The 22,474-nt window shown below is 36.8% G+C and overlaps 2 protein-coding genes across 3 annotated transcripts in view; one reads left to right on the top strand and one right to left on the bottom strand.

The window, feature by feature from the left end:
• The window catches only part of LOC149418175 (tolloid-like protein 1), a 265,789-nt gene that overhangs the window by 96,489 nt on the left and 146,826 nt on the right, over positions 1-22,474 (top strand). For both annotated transcript variants that reach the window (XM_089639715.1, XM_089639714.1), the window contains exon 3: positions 2,575-2,670. In XM_089639715.1, coding sequence (XP_089495841.1) covers positions 2,583-2,670 — 88 coding nt within the window. In that variant the 5' untranslated portion in view covers positions 2,575-2,582. The remainder of the gene's footprint in view (positions 1-2,574; positions 2,671-22,474) is intronic.
• Positions 18,974-20,818, bottom strand: pyd3 (beta-ureidopropionase pyd3). Its single transcript, XM_089639723.1, has one exon. It carries the CDS (start codon positions 20,758-20,760, stop codon positions 19,603-19,605), a length of 1,158 nt encoding a protein of 385 aa, XP_089495849.1. The 5' UTR covers positions 20,761-20,818; the 3' UTR covers positions 18,974-19,602.

The following is a 22,474-nucleotide window of genomic DNA, read 5'->3' as shown; positions in this document are numbered from 1 at the left end:
TAATTCCACGCTGTAGCTTAAATTTGAGGAAATTAAGGAAACCTTCTCACATTTCTCCTTGAAATATCTTCAAGCGACTCGCAAATACGTGCACATAGTGATATTATAAATATAGGTTTGGGCTCCTTCTGGGTAGACGTCGTAGAACTACAGTTTTCATGTAAGCGACTTCGAAAATTGCAAGATCATTTTCAAGACACATTATGTACGGTATATTCCCAAGGCCTAAGATTTTAGATAATGGAAAAGGATAAACTCACAGACATAGGAATTAATAGACGAGAAGATAATGGCGAGGGGTAAAATCAACTGTTGAAGAACGAAGGGGGCGAAGCTGACTGTGATTCGTCAATAAATCAATCTGACAGTAAATAGGCATCTCGCATTATAATATCACCATTTACTTCTTAAAAGTAAAATCTGCTTTTGAATGAATAGACATTTTTACATGGGAGCGCAAATTACTCGCCACGTTATGAACAAATTTGCGAAGTCCAAATTCGGAAAAAAAATTCGGTTCTATTTTCAGAGTCGAATATTTCGTTTAAGTATTTAGTTAAGACACTTTTATAAATGTTCATAATTTACTTCCCAGCAACCAACCAGCTTTGTGTTTCGCGTCCAGACGTTTCTCGATGTGATAGTAACAACTGATTCATATTATACGATGTGAATATGCTTAAAATAAAGTAAAATAATGCTTATATATGGAATGTAATACGACAATTGGGTTTATTCTCTTTTTCACATCTATTTTTTCAAGTTTTCATAGTACAAGTCAACATTTTGCCGTGTTATTTCGTAAAATGAACCGATGATGCCTCGACCATAGTTCGCACAAGAATGATGACGTCACGTTTTCAAATTTCACTTGAGGCCATACGCGAGCACAGCCGGCTCCAATGGAACCGGTATGGGGAGTGGGGATAATACGCTTTTAATCACTTAGGGCAGGTCTACTAATATTCATATGTCTATGGATAAACTTAAAAAAAATTGTTTTATTTATCGATAAAGGTTTTACCGACAATGTCGGTAATTTGTCATCGTGCGAAACAAACAACAGTACACTAAATAATATGCTCAATTTAGTCGATCTTAATGAACAGCTTGTTCTTCGGCGGTCCGCAGAAGTGATCGGGAACGATGACAAATTACCGGCATTGTCGATAAAGTCTTTGTCAATGTGCTTATGTGAGCGACCGTGGAGTAATAGGCGCCTGGAATACTTTGAATTTTTCTAATATATATACACTTTCTAATATATATACACTTTCTAATATATATACAATTTATACACTTGCGAGCCGAACCACGAATCATGGGATAGGAACACACCAACCGCAAACGCCGCGAACCGCCGCTTGCGGTAGGTTCGTTCCTTTCACATAATTCGTGGTTTGGCTCGTGCTTATAGTCGCAAGTACATACGCAGCATTACGGAGACAGCTATTGGTATTTGAACTATCGTTATATGCGATTATTGTCTTATTACTACAGTTCTATTAGTACAATAAATATATCGCTTAGGCACTCGCTGACGCTGCCGCATATTCGGTCATAGCGTAAAATGTGTTCAATGGCAAAGTTGTAGGCAAAAAATTTGTAGTTGTAGTTTTAGTTCAATGGCATAATGTAGGTGAAAATAATATATGCGTGTAAATTTAAAAAAATTCACAGTCCCCACTAGGGTTTCCTGTTCTCACTAGGGTTTCCTGTCCTCACTAGGGTTTCCTGTCCTCACAAAGGTTTCCTGTCCTCACTAGGGTTTCCTGTCCTCACAAGGGTTTCCTGTCCTCACTAGGGTTTCCTGTCCTCACTAGGGTTTCCTGTCCTCACAAGGGTTTCCTGTCCTCACTAGGGTTTCCTGTCCTCACAAGGGTTTCCTGTTCTCACTAGGGTTTCCTGTCCTCACAAGAGTTTCCTGTCCTCACTAGGGTTTCCTGTCCTCACTAGGGTGTCCTGTACTCACAAGGGTTTCCTGTCCTCACTAATGTTTCCTGTTCTGAGGAGGCCTGTAGTTTTTTAAACGTTTGTATTTAGTTTCAAGTTTTCTTAACATCGTCTTCATAATGTTTGTAAGTTGAATATCACTTTGTTCTCTCAGCCAAGTTTTTACTTTTGCTGTAAATATATTAATTTCCGTTAATTTTTTAGTTTGATTTGGTAGAGCATTGTATAATTTCGTAGTAAAGAATTTAATATTTCTCTGTACAAAAGATGTATTCAAACTATACATATTTTTTTTATTTTTCGTATTCACTGCCCAAATTCAAACGTGCCATATGTCAATAATTTAAAGTATTCAATGCGCATACATACAGACACACACACACACACACAAAACTCACACATACATTACACACGTCACACACACACCTATAAACTACACAAGTCACTTGGTAATTAAGGAATAAACATACCACTTAGCAGACATTACAAGGAAACATATCATAGGTACACAACATGAAGTATCTTATTCCTGGATATTGTTTTATCTCTGTAAATCATGTACTGTTTGTTTCTATAATATAAAATAAAATAAAAAATAAAATATTTTCGTTCTGTTTCCAGGACACAGTATGGCCCCAGAATATTGGCTCAACTCACACAGAAGCCTGTCCCTTTCGTTGCTGTGCCTGTTTGCTGCCTCTCTTCAAGTCACAAGTGGTAAGTCCACCCTTTCTACCTTCTTGTATTTTAGGCGGAAAATAACCGGCTTTCGCCAGAGTTCTACAAACACGAAAAAGCCACTAAATTAGTTGGATTTCAAATCGCCAATCTCGAACCGATACACGAAAACGTTATTATTTTTTTAATGATAAACTAATTTTTATAAGACAAGGTTTTTCATGCATAGCACAAAGGATAACATATTATTATAAGCAATAATTACTCGCCTGAAATATTCATACAAATTGAAAATATCTCCCGAAAAATAAATGTCGCCGACGGGAATTGAACCAGCACCTTTTGATATCCGGTCAGATGCTCTGGAATACTGAGCTACGTCGGTTTATTCCTAACCCGCCCAATAATTCAATATGTACTAGTACTTTAATCAACAATTACTGCTTGTTTCATATCCACATTTCAAAAATTAATTGATTAATGAGTAATAAATTATAGGTACGCATTACGAAATAAGGTTTTCATGGTTTCGTTTTTTATGTATAACTGCGAATAAACAACTTTTACTAATTTTGTTAGTTTGCAGCAACAGATTCGTTTTCTGTGTTGATTTTAATAATAATAATGTTTTTAATAACTGCATAATCATTTCAATATTCATAAAATTCATGCTAAACAACAACGTGTTTATCAGTAGGTACCTATTGCCGATATTTTATCTAATTGCATGGCACATTTTTAAACGAAACATTAAACAGAACAAGTAACAGATAAATTAGATAAAATATCGGCAATAGGTACCTGCTGACAAACACGTTGTTGTTTGTCAGCAGGTACCTATTGCCGATATTTTATCTAATTACATGGTAGATTTTCAAACGAAACATTAAACAGAACAAGTAACAGAAAAATTAGATAAAATATCGGCAATAGGTACCTGCTGACAAACAACAACGTGTTTGTTTTTATTGCCGATATTTTATCTAATTACATGGTACATTTTTAAACGAAACATTAAACAGAACAATAGAAAAATAAAAAAGTAACGGTCTCAACTGGGAATCGAACCCAGTATCTCTGTCTTCCGGGACAACATCTCTAACCACTCCAATTATTTTACGTAATTTTTGTCGATCATTTCAAATTCAGAATGAATAATTTTACTCTCAACTAATTTTTTCCGTGTTCTTGGCTGCTATGTTTATGAATGATTACAAAGTTATAAGGAATTTGTTTGTAACCTAGTCTCGGATAAACATATCCGATTTTTATTTATGCCGAAAAAAAAACTGCCGTAATTATAATGCTCGTAGAAAAATGAGTATTGCTAATTTATTAATCACGTTTTTAACCGGATTACCAAAAATTTGAAGAGATTCTTAATAAATCATTAATATTTAATTTTCTCCGTGTGGCCACACTTAAGATGGAGCAAGCGAAATATGATAAAACCGCACAAACAATTATTATTTCTTTACATAAAAAATAGGTTTGTAGGTTGCTATTTTTCTGACGGTATACAGAAAATGCCAAAATATTATATTTTGAGCACTAGTAGATATTTGTAACGTCCCTTTCTGTACATAATGACTACGGTTCCATGATAACTCAACACAGTGAAAATTCAACACACCTTTAAAAAGTGATATAAAGTCATTAGAAACGATGAAATGATGATTTTTTTAACCTAACCTACCTAATCCAGTTAATAATGTTTTTTTTTCATCACTTTCCATGACTTTATGTAACTTTTTAAAGATGTGATGATTTATCCGGTCACCAATGAATACGCAGTCCCACATTTCGTGCACGTTTATTCCAATAACATTTGCGTGGACTCCCGGAGTATTAATAACTTAAGTATACTATTTTAATTACCAAATTTCGCACAGGTTCAATGCGAGATAAATAATTATCTTAGCAACATCAAAAGCGTTGATGTGTTTGTTAATGGAAATGGCCCAATCCTAACCTAACCTATTATTTTAATCTTACCGTGAATTATTGATGCTTGCATGAATCAAGGAACAGTACATTATTGTGAATATTCGCATTTCTTATTCAAATATGCTTGTTTTAAAAGTAGGTCATCTGCTTGAACTATCTTTTAAGGGCACCGATTTCCACTTTATTTATAGAATAAAAAATAATACAATTATTGTGATGTGGGCGTTTTTCGTTGTCCAAAAGTCTAGGAGATTATCTTTTAAATTTCAATCTCAGAACTGCGTTTCATCATCAATATTAAATTGAGCTCCATACAGGAGGCCTTCAGTAAAATAATTTCCCTATGTCATATTTAGGGATGCGGTGTGGTGGGTATTTTTATGGAAAGAAAGGAGAGTTCAGGTGGGTTGGAATCTGGAGGTCAGTGAGTCAAGGAGTGACGGGCGTATGAATACATCACTTCCACTGCGGCGCAAGGCGATGTGTCGAGAGAGTCCGGATGGAGAGGTCAAAAGGTCTACCTAAACTAGTCTCTTCCGAATCGGCCCGCAATGCAGTAGGTAGGCAGATGCAACCGCCACTAAGACCCAGGCAATCATAAACCATCATCTCGGGCACCAAACGTAGCGAACAATGTGGGGTGACTTATGGTTATCCAATAAATGGTTCCCGGGGAGGCGGTATCTATACCGCCTCCCAAACTGTAAGATAAAGAGATACAGCACATGCTAAATAACCTAAAACCAAAAGGTACAAAGTCAGTGGAGACATCGGTTGGCATTCAATTCTGCAAGGATGGCTTCTATCTTAAGGCGTATTTTATATTTATTTATTTATTATTCATTATCCTATATACCAAAGTCATATCGGGTTTTTAAAAGGAATATTGATCATTTGTGTATGTAGGTGTAACAGGATACATGGATAATAGCATAACTATATAAAAAAATAATCAAATGCTATTACCATGTAAATAAGTGAAAACTAATTGTATGAATTATTTTAGTTATATTGTGCATTCGTATATGCATACAATTATTCATGTTTGTTGCAAACCAGTAAAACTGAAAACAGTGAGATAATTTACTCGTAAGGTGTATACTAATATTATAAAAGAAAGGAGTTAAAAAATAATATCAGTTGTATCCATAAAAAAAAGTAATGTCAGAATACCAATGCTGTAATTCATATCGAATTTAAATAATATTCAATATCTTCACTACTTTATCCATTTACTGATAAAAAAGGTATATCTCTACTTTTGTCGATCTCTACTGCTCCTTATGTCGAAGGGTGCAGTGTTAACCTCGTCTCTTTTAGTCCACCTAAGGTTAGTTCTCCCAACACTCCTACATATGATAAAAAAGCTGATTCGGCGGCTGACCATCTTCCATCCTTGCTACATTGTCCTCATTTACCAAAGTTTAGTCCCCCCAAGGCACTTTGGTGGTTGATAACCTTTAATCCTTGCTACACTTCCTTCAGTTACCAAGTTTAGTTCTCCCAATAGTCCTTCGTCCCCTGCATAGTATAAATAAGCCAATTGGGGGTTGGTCATCTTTCATCTTAGTTAAATTACTCTACTCAGTGGATCTGTGCCAATTTTATACATCTTGTTCGCGTCTCTTTCATCAGGGAATCCTGCATAAGATTTTACACCACGTCTTGCGAGGTTTGTTATATTTATGCTGACATTATTGTCTAAACTTTGTTTGATACTTAACAGGCATTCCGAACACTATTAAATATTTCATTCATGCTATAAGGCAAATACTGTAAGTATACTTACGGCTTTTTTGTTGTTTGTTTTTGGGGTGTTATGCCGTGTTGAGCTAACTCCTTCTTTAGCCGACGTTTCGGACATCGTTGCAGTGTCCATCATCAGGGCAGATCCGGTAGATCCGAAGATGTGTCTACCGGATCTGCCCTGATGATGGACACTGCAACGATGTCCGAAACGTCGGCTAAAGAAGGAGTTAGCGCAACACGGCATAACACCCCAAAAACAAACAACAAAAATGCTTTTGGCCGTGAAAATCTAAAAATTTACTTACGGCTTGTTATTATTTTAGTGAGAATCATCGCCTTTACGCGAACTATCCTGATGAATGAAGGTCTCTACTATTTACGATCTTGGGCTGCATGTAAAGCTGTGAGATTTGATCAATCGTACGCATCGATGTTCTCCCTCGACTCCTGTCATTTAAAAAATAAAAGTTTCAGAGGTTGTGATGACGGTTTGAATGCGTGCATAATTATTCGAAGATCTCTTCAAGTTGAAGAGATCAAGCACCATGTTGGCCAAACTGGATGATATTTTAGTACTGCCCTGGGAAAAGACCACTAGTCAAAATTCTCCTTAGCCTATCTCAATTTCTCAGGTGTCATAACCCTCCCACCCCAGGCATACTCGTGTGATTATCTCACGAGGACATCTCCTACAATGAATTTTCATATTTTTATACAAAAGTATCATATTGAACACATAAACCGTCTAAATGTTGATATTTGCGGTCGACCGAAAAGGCTGTGACACGGAAAAAAATGAGTATTGCCAATTTATTAAGAATCTCTTCAAATTATTCGTAATCCGGCTGAAAATGGGACTAATGAATTGATAGGTTTCCTTATAAACTATTAGTAAAATATTAATGAATTGCCACGATGTACGAACACGTGTTCATAAAAAACCTAACATTTTCGCATTTCGTCATTATATATTATTAAAACAAACGCAGGTGCATGAATACGTGTTCCTATATTATTACGAATTTACTAAAAGTTTACTTATCAGTAAGCGGCATGCAGTCGCGTTTTTAACCGGGTTACAAATAATTGAAAGATTTTTTTAAATAATCTGTAATGCTCATTTTTCTCCGTGTATGTTTCCTGATAAACTTTTAGTAAAATACGAACGTATTATCACGATGTTGGAACACGTGGTAATCCTTATATTTTCGCATTTTGTCATTATATATTACCAAGGCAAATGCAAATGGATGAACACGTGTTCCGTTATTTTATTCACCAAAATTTCTATCAGGAATTATTATGCAATCCTATTTTTAACCGGATTAAATTAGCAATACTAATTTTTCTCTGTCTATCTCGATACATGCGTAATGATACTGCAGCACTTCCATTCGAATCATGAATTATACGGAATCCTGTCTCTTGTCACGTCACGTCACATTGCATACGTTTTACTCAAGTACACTTTGAAAGTTCATAAATTCGTCATTCCTGGAGATATCGAATAACTAATGTTACTGTCATTAATAACTGTTTCAATATAATATATTTTCATTAAAAAAATTATTAGACGACTTCATTGAAAATCTATATTTGAACCAGACTGTTTCACGTTTTATAATTAATATCACATGAACGAGTAGAAATAATACTACCCGTATGGTTTTTTAATAATGCCTGAAATGAATAGGAATATTTTTCCAACGTGGATTATGAAAATGTCGGTTTGTATTATTATCAGGGCTGGTGGTGGTTAAGCCCCGATAGCGGGGGCAGGAAAATTAAAAAGAACCCACCCACATTGGTGTAATGTACCAATATACTTTGAAAATGGGAGATCAAAGATTTGTAGAGGGTACATCCATGAAAAGTTAACTGCAAGGGGACAAATAATGTCTCTTTTTTAGCTTATAAATCTTTACTTATAATGATATATTGAAATATGATTTAAGATTTTCAAGGCCAAAAGTATTTTTGTTATTTGTTTTTAGGGTGTTATGGCATGTTTAGCCAACGTTTCAACATGGCAGAAAGATGTGTTGATGATGGACACTGTAACGTTGTCCGAAACGTTGGCTATAGAAGAAGTTAGCGCAACAGGGCATAACACCCCAAAAACAAATAACAAAAATATATTGAAATAATTTTATACTTTTTTTTTCTGACCAATACCGGTAAAAAACCCTACCATCCGGATGGGAGACACCAACATCAAATTTGCAGACACGGTCAAATACCTAGGTGTAACACTCGATCGATCGTCCTCATTTCTGGCTCATGTTAAAGATGTTTCAAGCAAGGCTCAGGCGCTGTTCCTAAAGCTGAGGAGACTCTCCACCGCTGAATGGGGACTACGCAGTCCGGCACTACGTGCTCTCTACAGGGGCGTATACGTTGCGCAAGTTTCGTATGCTGCCTCTGTTTGGGAGCACCGCCTGGATAACTGCCTTATACTCCTCGCTCTTACTAGGGGCCAGCGAACTTCTTTGCTGGCACTATCTGGCGCATACCGTACTGTTGCTTCGGACGCTTTGCCAGTTTTGGCCGGCATTTTGCCAATCGATCTGGAGATTAGGGAAGTCTTAACCAAGCAGAGACTTTCCAGAGGATCCCCGGCAACCCATCTTGGTGTCGTTCTGACACCAGGTGGACCGGGAACTCTCCCTGGACTGCTTCGGACGATGAGGGACCTTTCGCTTAAAGAGTGGCAGGTCCGTTGGGATAGGTCGAGCATGGGAAGATGGACCTTTTCCTTCTTCCCATCAGTTAAACTCAGAATGGAAGGGGCCTTCCTCAAACTGGACCATCACATGACGCAGCTCCTCTCAGGACATGGGGAATTCAGGGGGAGGCTTCACAGCCTTGCCCTGTCTACCCATCCCAATTGCGCTTGTGGCAATACTTACCAGTCGGCCGAGCACATTCTGTGGCACTGTGAGATCTTGAAGGATGCCAGAGACGAAATGATAGACGGTCTGAATGTCCCCATTAGACCGGTGTGGAACACCGATCTTGTTTCTAACAGAGTTAATTTCGAATGTCTGAGGAAGTTTACTAGGATCTGGGTTGAGAGATGGTCTGAGCTTAGAGTCGCTGACTAGCGTGATAACTGAGAACCCCTGGTGTATTGCTCCTGCTCCATGACTAATTCTTTTACAAATCTCCGATTATTGTTTATGCTATTCTGTTCTTCTTATTTTTATTATTTTTCTTTCCTTACTGTACCAGCTGCTGCAGATGATTTTTCTTTCGCTTACATTTCTTTTAAATAACTTGTCTCTTATTTTTCTTCTTATTTTCAGTTTTCTTTTCTTATGTTTTACTTTTTTGTTATCTTATACTTCACATGCTGTCCTCTTTACAGACTATGCAGATTTTATTTTTACACTTTCAACTTTGTTTTTTTTTGGCACTTTTGGATTGTTTATTGTGTTCCTTTTCTCTTTTCTTTTCTCTTCTTTTATATGTATTTTTTTTTTCTTTTTTCAGTAACGGCAACGAGTTTACAGGCTAGAACTGAACTCCGTTGTTTGTCTTGTATTGTTTACTTCTCCCCAATAGGGGTTGGACAACGGGCCTCGTCCCCGCATACCTTGCTGGAGCTTCTTTTATTTCCTTTTTTTTTACCGGGGGACTCCGCCAATCACCTGCGCCACCCCTGAGGAGCGTTGGTGGTCAGAGGGGTGACTGTGCGGATTGGGGTAACCTCCACCCTGCCTCCGACCTCCTGACGCTTCTTTCCCCTAGGTTCTTTAGGGTTTATCCCTCTTTTTCCCATACTTATCTTCAGGGCACCACCGGGTGGTCGGCTAAGGGGTGTGGAAGTCCTGACCTGCACCAGTCACCCCAACCACCACCAATCTCTCAACAGGACTGCCAGACGTGGCTCGGCGAAACTCCCCCGTCACTCTATTATTTCACTTTGTTCTTTTTTGTGCTTACAGGTACTGGAGTGTGAGTTCCCTCCACCAACTATTTGCCTGACACTTGTTACTTGATTGTTTGATGCTCATTGTTCTGTGTTGTCCTTGGATTAATACCTGTAAGCGCTCGCATACCGCTTCCTAACACCGTATGCGGGGACATTGAAGGTCTAGCTTCATTTATATACTTTGTAGAGCCGTTTATTCAAAAATTAGATTCATGCGAGAACTCCGAAGGGGTGACCATAAGTCTCCTATACCGGGGTGGGACAGGGCGGGTGTAACCTTCAATGACCAATACCGGTTTATAACGGCCTCAGTGGTTGAGTGGTAAGGGTTTTAACTGGCAATCCGGAGGTCGCGGGTTGAAATCCCGGCGTGCGTAAGGAAACATTATTTGATTACTTTGTGTTATTTCTCAACTAATTCATTTAAAATAATAAAGCGGCACGTTCCAGAGCGGAAGACACTCTCAGTATCGCCCTGGTGTAAGACCAGCATTCAGAATTTACAAGATGATTGAAATGGCTTTAGCCGATGCCATAGTCTCACTGGCTCCAATTGGAAATTGAATATTCATTTAAACTATTAAAAAAAGTCAATAGGTATATCATATAAATAAAAATTGTATATGTTTACCCGAGACACTATCTAGGTTACAAAACAATTCACTAGAAATTTGTGACCATTCAAAAATAAAACTGTCAAAAATATGAGAAAAAAATTAGTTGCAAGATTACGTTTATTGAATAGGCCCCAATAGTCGAGTGGTTAAGACGATGTCCCAGTAAGACTAGAGATCCTGGATTAATTTTGTATTTGCCTTATTTTTTTTATTTCTCTGTCTTGTTCTGTTTCAGTTTCGTTTAGAATTGTTAGCATTATCTTCTTATTCAATTATGATGGTTTATTTAACTTTTGATGGTTGTAACCTTCGAAAGTTAAAGAAAAGTTGTTTAGTTAAATATTGAAAATTTTGTGTGGAAAATCGTGAAAATAAAATACTTAACCTTGGTGTAATGCTGTAATTTGGTTAAGTTATTATTATCCAGTTAAGGTAGTTTTAAGAATTTTTCATATAGTTCGGTACGTGCACCATCTGACAGAGATAGCATGTCGGTTGTACCCAAATGGTTCCAGATACAGCGAGGCCAGCCGATTCCTAGGCAGGGAGCTCACTTATAATTGTGATTCCCGTCAGAATAACTCATAGCCTCTGATATAACGGGTGTATGTCCTGCTAGAGCTTTATTGTAATTATCTACGATAGTTAACCACTCGTAATCTTGACAAACCAAAGCACTTATTGAGTACTCCCGATCACAGGTATATTTCATATCAAGACAATACTTACACAGTATACCAGTACATTACAAGATGGCGCAGCCGGTAGCATAAAATAAAATCTTCTCAACTGTAGATTTTCAAGAAGAACTACACTATAATAACAACAGTAACAATAGGAACCCAAAAATAAGACGTTCTAAAAAGTTTTGTTGTCGCTTGTCACCCGTGAGTTTATCCTCTTTTGTTCGTCAATCGTTGGAATTCAGGGAGGGATTTGTTCGACTTTGCAAAGGAGTTCCGTACCATATTTCGACTTCTGGGAATAAATATCGGAAAAATCACGGCCCCCTTTTCAAACGGAAAACTGCTGAGAGTTATTTTTGCCTTCTCCATCAGAATTGATTAGTATTTCTGAATTTTCTCCAAATTCCCCCACCCGTGGTGGCGGTGACGACTGAGCATTGTTTCCATAAAGTTATCTTCTCGAATGTGTTTCGATCACGATATCATATTATAAGAGTCTGAAGTATTTTTCAGTTCGACTGAAAGAGTAAGAAAGTTAATATTATCCATATAATAGCCAAGGGACGCGACAAAACTTAAATTCACAAAAACTTATAAATAAATACGAGTATCTATAAATTTGATTATTGAAGACAATATTAGCGATTCCTAAACAGAAAAATCAGAAAAAGATACGGTCACATCTAGGACTTGAACCTAAGACCCTTGCCTTGTTGGGGCGCCGCTCTACCAACTAAGCTAATGGGACCCTATCTCCTTCGGTCATATTTAACTGTATATTACTTCGAATAAGAACTACAAACACGGTCTTTTCTCACCGCACATTTTTATCGACTGCTATCTTTATGTATGATCGCAATATTCAACCCGAACTAAATGCAATCTATACAGTGTCTTAGATAAACATATCCCATTTCTATTTTAATGTGCGACATCTACTGAGTTGTTCTGCAAGTCAAGGATGAATATTTTATTTTTGGAATATCTTAATGAGTTAAATCACAAATTTTAATATTTAAACATTGCATTTCAAAGACCAAGATGTATTATGCTCGCAGTATTTAATTAAAGAATCTGAAACATTTCTAGGCGACCAAATTTTCAAACCAAAAACACAAATACGGCTCTTAATGCACTCCGGAAGATTAGCTCCATGAATAACCTTTCGGAATAGCGAAAACGGGCAAAGGATTGTAAGAGAGTTCTAAATAGAGTTAAGAGCGATCACGACCAGAGAATTGCGAAAAAGCTGGCTGACTGCCCCACTGGTAGCCGTGCTTTCTGGTCACTCGCTAGCTCGATCGGAAGAAATTTCTGCAGAACCACTTTCCCACCTCTGACCAAGCCTGATGGTCGGCTGGCTAACTCGGCCCGCGAGAAAGCTGAATTATTAGGCAAAATTTTCGCGGAAAACTCAACTCTTCAAGATAACGGAGAGACTCCCCCTTCCACTCCGCACTGCGGTTTTCAAATGGAGGAACCGAAGATCCGGAACAGAGAGGTTCTCCGAGTCTTGAACGAGCTGAAAGTCGACAAAGCCAGTGGGCCGGACGAAATACCTGCCTTGGTCCTCAAGAGGTGTTCTGCAGAAATGACTCCAGTGCTCGCGAAATTATTTAGGCTCTCTCTCAAAGGTGGAAAGGTGCCAGATCTTTGGAAAAAGGCAATCGTCCACCCAATCCCAAAAAAGGGGGACCGCTCCGACCCTTCTAACTACCGCCCCATAGCCATCACTTCCATACTCTCGAAGGTATTAGAAAGGGTGGTTATCAACAAATTGCTCACATATCTCGAGAATAACAATATCCTAAGCGATCGACAATATGGATTTCGTCGAAACCGATCGTGTGGCGATCTACTCGGATATGTGACGCATATTTGGGGGCGGTACATGGAACGTTTTGGTGAAACTCAAACCGTTGGGTTGGATATCTCCAAAGCCTTCGACAGAGTCTGGCTACGGGCGCTTATCGGGAAGTTACCATCGTATGGGATCCACCCAACCCTGCATAGTTGGATTGCAGACTTTCTGAGGGGAAGAACAATTCAAACCGTGGTTGACGGCTCTTCTTCCTCACCGCACCAAATCAATGCGGGGGTGCCACAAGGATCTGTGCTGTCTCCGACGCTGTCTGGTGCAATTTGATGAGAGCATTCTCCCCAATAAAGACTCCATTGAAAGGCTTGGAGTTACTATATCAGACCAGCTCAAGTATCGGGGATCCATAGAAGCCCGAGTAAATCAGGCCTCCAAAAAGTTGGGCGTCTTGTACAGGGCTAGGAGATTCTTCAACAGTGACCAGCTGCTGACCCTGTACAAGTCTCAAGTCCGCCCAACTATTGAATTTGGGAGCCACCTTTGGGCTGGTGCCCCAAAATACTTAATAAACCTGCTTGAATCTGTGCAAAGGAGAGCGATCCGTCTGATTGACAATCCGTTGTTAACAGACCGATTGCCTTCACTAATGCATAGACGCAATGTAGGCATGCTGTGTCTGTTCTACATGTATTTCAATGGAGCCTGCTCCAAGGAGCTAGCAGCATTGATTCCTGATGCACCGGTGCACGTGCGCGAAACTCGACGGACACGAACTGAACACCCGTTCACGTTTGACGTTGGCTTCATGAGAACGGGCCGTTTTTACGACTCGTTTTTGTGTAAGTCGGCTCGTATGTGGAACGAGCTACCGGCATTTGTTTTTCCTCCCTCCTATAATCCGAGCATCTTCAAGGCCCGCATTAACAAATCCCTTTCTACAGCCCCTACTTTATTCCGCCTCACAACGCCGCCCAACCGGGTGGTGACATAGTTTCCCTGTCTGTACACTGCACAGGCAGGGACACTCTTGTAAGGTGTCACATAAAAAAAAAATAATAAAAAAAAATGATTTCGCATTACTACGTATGGCATCGCCTTAAGATCTTGTGTTGCGGAAGTGTGTTTTATTTATTTTTAAATGTTTGAAATAAACAATCTTAGCATCGTTTTTTTATGTTTGAGACGACAGAAGTCTTGAAGATTTATTTTGTTAGTATCCTTACATTCTTAATTAAAGTAAACGTCCTAACGCAAGAACTATTGCAAGAAATGTCCAAACTATTTTTACACGGCCTTAAAATTGATTAAATCTTTTATTTCTAAGGACAACATTGATTGATTTTTATAGTGTATCTTCTTACTTTTCATATAAAATAAGGTTCTGTCGCTAGTGACACATGTCATCTTTATACAAACCAATGATTCGGGTAAAATTTCACACCTTTGTGCTTTCCATTACAGCTCTCGCCCGTTCAAAGCATCTCAAAATACTTATATATCTGTTTATATTTACTTTAAACGAAAAACATTGCGTTGCCAGAAATACTCGGTGTTTATAAATTTACAAAAACATGAAGAACATGCAGGAGAAAATATAGCCTATATGCATGTAACAATTGATTAGTAATTTGTAAAAAAATTTAAATGTACAAATTACTGAAATAAAATAAAATAAAAAAACATGATCTTTGCAAAGAACGAGAAACAACCTAAATAAATGAAATGATAATAATTGGTTTTAAGTCACTTTATTAATAAATTTTACTGTCTACCGGTTTCGGCACCTCCGTACCATCACCAGGACAGTTATAAAAATTATCATCATTATAAAAATCAATTCATAATTTTTATTAATTAATTCATAATTAACTGTCCTGATGATTGTACGGAGGTATCGAAACCGGAAGACAGTAAAATTTATCAATAAAGTGACTTAAAACCAAGTATTTTCATTTAATTTATTTAAAATGTCAAGTCACAAAGTGTTTCTAAAATTTTATATACTCTTATTTAAGCACACGGAGAAAACTTACTGACATGAAATATTGTTAATTTATTAAAAATCTGGTCAAATTATTCGTTTTCCTGCTGACGGTAAAGTAAAGATCAGTGAAGCACGAATATGTTATGGTTATGAGGAAGTCGGAACACGTGTTCTTCAAAATAATAATACTTTCGCATCTCGTCTATAACATTTTTTCTGAATGACTATTCTGTTAGGATATAGTCACACAGTGACATTTTAATAGTTCCCTGATAAATCAGTATTCTCATTTTTCTACGTGTAGGTAGTTTGGTAAAATTAACATTTTTTTTTAAATAATTGGCGTACCTAAATAATACCTGTTTAATTACACCTCCTTCAAAGTTGTAAAATGTTTATTATAGAAAGTAAAATCAAATAAACATTGAATTTATTTTTTATATAAAAGTGGTTTTATGTTATGTTAGGTAAATAATGTCACGGTTATGAAAAATATTAAATTATGGGAATAGCTACAGGAGGCATATTGGTCACTTAGCCTAGATAATACAGTCTAATCTAACCTAACCTAAGTTTTAAGTACAATTGAGAATAAGAAAAATAGACAAAGGGATTAGATTTATTTATTTTATTTTTTTACAGATCAACTTAACAAAACATATAACACTAACTGTGAAAAGATAAAAATAATAAAAATAATGGTAATTACAAACTACCTACACCTAAATATAGCAATGAAAAATTTTACAAAAACGTATGACCAAGAAGATAATTTTTTAACAAGATTTGATGGAATCAATCAAAAGTTTTTTTATTAAATGAAAAAACATACTTTGTAATACAGCACTTTCTTATTGAATTAATAAATGACAGCCAACAAAGCTTAGCTTTGTCCGGGCTATTATATTCACAGTTAATATAATAGCCCTTTAATTAACTGTTAATATAATAGCCCTGTAATTAACTGTTAATATAATAGCGCTCATGAAGCTTGAGATAAGCGAAACTTGGTTGGCTGTCATTTATTAATTCAATAAAAAAGTGGTGTATTACAAAGTATGTTTTTTTCGTTAAATATAATTTTTTTTTTAGTTATATTGCAAACCTAATGGTTGTAAGATTAGCAAGGCTATGTGCAATTGTGCATAAATGGTTCTATATTAATCTTTATAATGATTCAATTCACAGTAATTTAAATATTATTCACAATAAAATGTGTACAAGCTATTATGTCTTGTCGGGTTGATATTTGATATTAGCTCTTAGGTAGGCAGATAGCCTGTTCCAAGGAACAAAATGCACCAGTTTTTCGTTGTTATTCCGTAATTACAGTTTTTCTTCGAACTATCTACTAAGTGTGTTATTAATATGACATATGAGTGTATAATTTTAAGTGACATTATTGAACAATTTTTCAGACACCCCTTTAGCCAAGCCAGTAAACCATTTGGTTATTATTGGATCGATGTTTTAAAATTATAAGATTACATAAGAAAAGAAAAATAATAAACAAAAACCCTGTTATTTAGTGACCTCTTTAGAATATGCACTGCTTAAATGTTTGATTAGTGCGGTTTTGTACTCCAATAGAGGCATATTAAAAACATCAGCTAATACAGCACAAAGGTTACCAATGTTAATCTACTCTATTTATGACGGAATCGTAGCCTGAAACCGTTGTATATTGTAGAAGTTTTACAGGTAATATAGAAAGGGGCGTTAGATAAATATATATTTAAACCTATCTAGCACGATCAAGTGGATGAAAGAAGAATTGGCGGATCATCCAGAAATAGTTGACGCGATCAAGTGAATAAAGTAGATACGTGAGTCAGGTCATGTTAAAATTGAATAACAACAGAAGTGCATATTAGAATGGAGTTGTATGGCGGTTCATATTTTCTGCTTACCTTTGTTAAGAAATGATATGATGGTTAGTTAGTTACTTTTGTATGGAGTGCGGCTATTTATCGTGGGATAAATGCTACATTAGAGGCGTCCTTTTAGCGCGACTCTCGTAAAAGAAATGGCGAGCCCTTGAAGGGTTTTGTTCCGCCGCCCCCGCCCCCGCCCCCACCACCACACCCGCCCTTGCGTCACACCCCCTTCACCTCCCTTTCCCGCCCACCACTCCCGTAGGAGCCAGATCAATAATATTCCATCCCTTGAGAGGACCACGAGCTAGTGAATGAACTCTGAAGACACGTTGGCTTTTTTCACAATGTCAACTTTATTCGAATGCAATTTTGTCATTTTACTTTCAGAACTTTACGAATTGATAATAAATTAGCTGCTACACAAGCTGAGACGTAAGAACACTGCTTTAGTTAGGATTAAGAGATGGTGATACTAAAAGTACAAAATAACTATAAAGCACAAAATTTGTTTGCTGAAACACCAAAAACTCGGATGGCAAGCTCTTGCGTGATCAAATTCACGAAGATCTTCCAGTATAATTGGTCAACGTAACTATTTTAAGATTTGCAACGTTATTTATATTGTAAACTATGAAGTTTTGAAATATCCATTCAAATCTTAAAACATTGGATAGCGCGCAATATCGTTTGTTCCAAAATAACGAATGAGTCCAAAATCAATACATTACATATCACAAGAAGTTAAAACAAAGAGAATGATACAATAATACAATCCTATAGGATTATAAAAATTACAGCTATGACAAAATAGGGCACAAATATACAATAATAATATGTCAAGTCAAGACAGGGATAAGGTTTTAATGGAGTTCACGACATCCACCACATAATTATAAGATACTTATAATTATAATTTGTGGAGTGTTGATTAAGGAAAAGCAATTAATTATTTCTGAGTCTACGTGAAGGGATATTGAAAGGGATGAGTTGCAACAAAATAGGTGAGAGAAACATACTATCAATAATGTTGAAAATTCGGGTGAGATTTCTAAAGAAAGGTTTAATTTTACTTCAAATTCATCGGACGAATAAACGCCTCTTTCTAGCCCTAAACTCCGAGAAATTCACCTTAAGAAGCGAAGCTGTACGGATTCTATATGATTAATGTGAGCATCGTAGAATTGACCAAATAATGCAGGCGTATTTAAGATTAGGGTAAACCAACGAACAGTAAAGAGTTTTTAGGGTATTATTGAAGTCAGAGGTAATTCTATGGAAGAAGCCAATTAGGTTTATTTAACGACTTTATTAATGCGTTCACGAAAAGACACCTTGCAATCTCAAGTGTCACCGAGCACAGATTATTTATATGACAATAATATACTTTGTATACACCACTATTTAATCATAAAGGATTAATATATTTCGAAACCAATAGTTCCTTTGTCAGGATTGGTTGAAAACCATTAGTTTCAAACATGTCGATAAATAAATATATAAAAAAATATTTTCATACAATAAAAATGACGCCACAAAGTAATTTTGCAATTATTGAAGAATATATTATTATTTAGTTTATCATCAAAAATAGTTAATTAAATAATAATGTAAATAGCACTCATAATTATTATTAAACTTTCACTATCTTATTTTTTACAGTTTTATTTATAAGTACCATAGTTATAATAGAAATTAATTTCTAAGCTGAAAATAAATTCGTTTACACAGAAATGAAAGACAAAAGGAAATGATCCAAACTTTATGACGCCAAAGAAGGCTTCGGGAGTTTCTTGTTATTTTGAAAGTACATCAAAATTTTATAAAATGTTAAAACGTGACGATAACTCCCTAGCCATTTTTTTAAATTTAAGTAGAGAAGTTCTATCGTGCGTGCATGTGTAATATCCAAATCACCTTATTGGATTACGCATTTCGTATGATCAAAACAAAACCATTACAAAAGCGATCGCCCATTACTTAATCCAAAGTTAGGGTGTTTTTATTGAAGGATCAAGGCTAAAGGGGTAAATACTACATTCTTTTCGCCTCGTCTTCCCGCGGGAAAATGCCAAACGAAATTAAACTTCTACGAGGAAAAACTCCCTCCCAACGAGCCATTGTACTTACCTAAGTAATTATCAACCAAAATAATGTCTACACTTTAGCCATATAGGCATTACATGCAGTTAGAACATTGTATTATAAAAACGCGCATAAAATTAATATTTGATCCCCATTTATTAAATAACATAAACTATAAAAGACATCACATCTTTACAATGGTTATACACGAAATACACCGGTAGGGAAGTGCTCGTATACGTAAGTCACTAGGAACCAATGATAATTTCATTGAAATTATTCTTTAATAATTTGAGGTACAAAAGAAGAATCGGTCGCTTTTGCTAGGCCCTCTGCATAAAGTTCTAACCGTTGAGTCATTCTAAAGCCCCACTTGTCCTTGACCTGGCGACACAGGTTCAGATCCATTTTCACAATCAGGAGGCCATCCTTCACCCTGGACAACCCTGGTGTCCTAGAACCGTCAGGAGCTGCGACGTAGGAAGATCCGTAGAAGTGTCCAAATGTCTTATGCCCAGGAGCTCCGTCTCCAGAAGTAAACTCATTCGGGAAAGTTTCAGATCCAACACGGTTGATGGCACAAGTGAAATAACTGTTGGCAATGGCTGCGTTCCTGGCCTCAATTCCCCATAAAGGTTCACTCAAGGCTCCCACCGTAGCAGACGGATTGAACACTATCTCGGCTCCATTGATTCCAAACATCATCCAGTTTTGTGGATGATGTCGCCCGTAGCAAATATTCACAGCAATGTTCCCGTATTTGGTAGCAAACACCGGATGGCCTGTGTTTCCCTCCATGTAATAAGTGGACTCGTTGAAGTCCCCGACTCGAGGAATGTGATTCTTGCGATGTTTACCAATCACCTCTCCAGTGTGGCTTATCACCACAGCAGTGTTCCAGATGGTTTCGCCATGAGCGTCATCACGCTCTAGAATAGGTGAGATGATTACCATATCGTATTTTTTGCAGTAACCACTGAGGAATTTCGTTGACGGTCCGACCTCTGCCGATTCAGCAAACTGACACCAAGGATGCTTCTCACGAGTGCAGAAAGCAAATGGCATAGTCCAAGCTTCCTGCAAACACAGCACGTTGACTCCTTCAGATCCAGCTATGTCGATAAGAGCACCAATCTTCGAAAATATAGCGTCTCTTTGTTTCACAATGCATTCTGAAGTTGGTAGAACTATAGTATTTTGGATAGCTCCTATCTTCACCTCCCTTGCTGGTCGGATCTGTTCCTTTGCAGCAGTGAAGGAAAAAGCAGATATTTCGACATCGTTTCTTTCCGCGAAATCTTTGGTCTTAGTTTGCAGTGCTATAACGTTGTCATCACTTCTCCCGTAGAGAATTCTTTTCAACTCTGATTTATCTTCGATGGTTAATTTATTAATAATATCTTCAACACTCGATAATTCTTGTTTTTCGGACATTTTTGAAAAAATAATTCTATTCAGAATATTGTTTGAGTAATGAAACCCGACTGATAAGTGATACTAGTAAGTGCTGGTATACCCCTCAGGCCGTTATCTGTTCATTATTATCATTTTGGTTATTCTTGTTTCTCAAATGAAACGTCAGCGTTACAATTGATAGCGCATTATACAGGCCGGTCAGAATGTTTTAATCAGAGGAAATGTTTTATTTAATTAATGATTTGCGACGAAAGACAGTTGTTGTTGTTGAATGGCTTTGTTGTGGCTCTCAGAAAATAAATCAAGTCTATTTGTTTCCCAGGACCTCCGTTTGTCCTGGCCTCTTGATGCAGGTTTAATTAAATCTCCACCATCAGGAGGCCGCTCTTCACCCTGGATAGTCTTGGCGTCCGGCAAACGTCATGAGCCGCAACGTCGGAAGATCCGTAGAAGTGTCCAAACGTCTTACGCACAGGAGCTCCGTCTCCAGAAGTAAAATCAATCGGGAAAGTTTCAGATTCAACACGGTTGATGGCTCAAGTGAAATAAATGTTGGCCATTGCTGCGTTCCTAGCCTCAACTTCCCGAGCACGGTCGCGCTGTTGATAGCCAGAACGATATTGAATGTCGATTTTGAAATTATAACTTTAACATACGTTGGCAGTCCTCATGTACTTTTTGATACTAAGAAGTGAGTTAATAAGTTCATGAGGTCTTTAGTCCTAACATAATTAACAACTTTTGTTTCTCCAAGTTGGAACGGAATTTAAGACCATTTGTCGTGTATACGATTTCTTTCAATTCAAAGAGCTTAGCTAGTTCACCTCCATTGATTAATAAGCCAGTTATTTCAACGACATTATCCAAAATTTATGCAAATCGACAGCTTATCGACATAATTGGCTTTTGTTGATTAGCTGTCGTAATCATATTCTGACCGTGCTCGCAAATATCGTTAACTGACCATAGATAACGGATTTCGTAAATATCATATTGATCAGGGTTTTATCGATCTACCGTACCAGATACCCAGATTCAAAAATATCACGCACCTATCTGTTTACCATATTTCTTATATTATTGTTTTGAATGAAACGTTAATTTAACCACCATAGATATCATTTACAAATACTTCTCGCGCTGGAATTACCAAGTGCCTATTTATATAAGCATGTGATAAGGAATTTAATCTTTAACTTGTTATCGTAGTGGTGTGTACATGAATAATATTTAATTAATGATTACCACAAGATGTATTAATATCAATTAACAATAATCAAAGCAATAAAAATTTTAACTTTTATTTTTAAAAATTTCCGATTTTATGTCCGGGTTAAATCTTCCCCATAGGAAAAACTAAACCCTTCCACACACTTTTCCTCAAATGATCATCTAGTCAATGAACATTATGCAAGTGCATTATATAAGCAAAATAAATACAAAACAATGCAAGAACAACACGTCAACTCACCAGAGATCAAATGGGAAAATAATTCACCGACTCCAGATATTTTCATATCAGAGAGTTCGGCTCGGTAGAACTTCTAACAGGGCCTATAAATCCTACTGATCCCTCAACATAAATATTTAAAAAATCTTTCGTTATACTACATGTATTTAAAATTACTGATTTTTGCATTTTTATATATAAATTTTTTGATAGATCTAATACGCCTAAATATATATGTATTATTATTTTAACCATTATTACGATTTTGCAGTAAGCGGAGCT

Source organism: Hesperophylax consimilis, chromosome 14 (genome assembly GCF_061612785.1).
Source record: "Hesperophylax consimilis isolate HC1 chromosome 14, BYU_Hcon_1.0, whole genome shotgun sequence".
NCBI lineage: Eukaryota > Metazoa > Arthropoda > Insecta > Trichoptera > Limnephilidae > Hesperophylax > Hesperophylax consimilis.
This window is presented reverse-complemented; position numbering and strand designations above follow the sequence as displayed.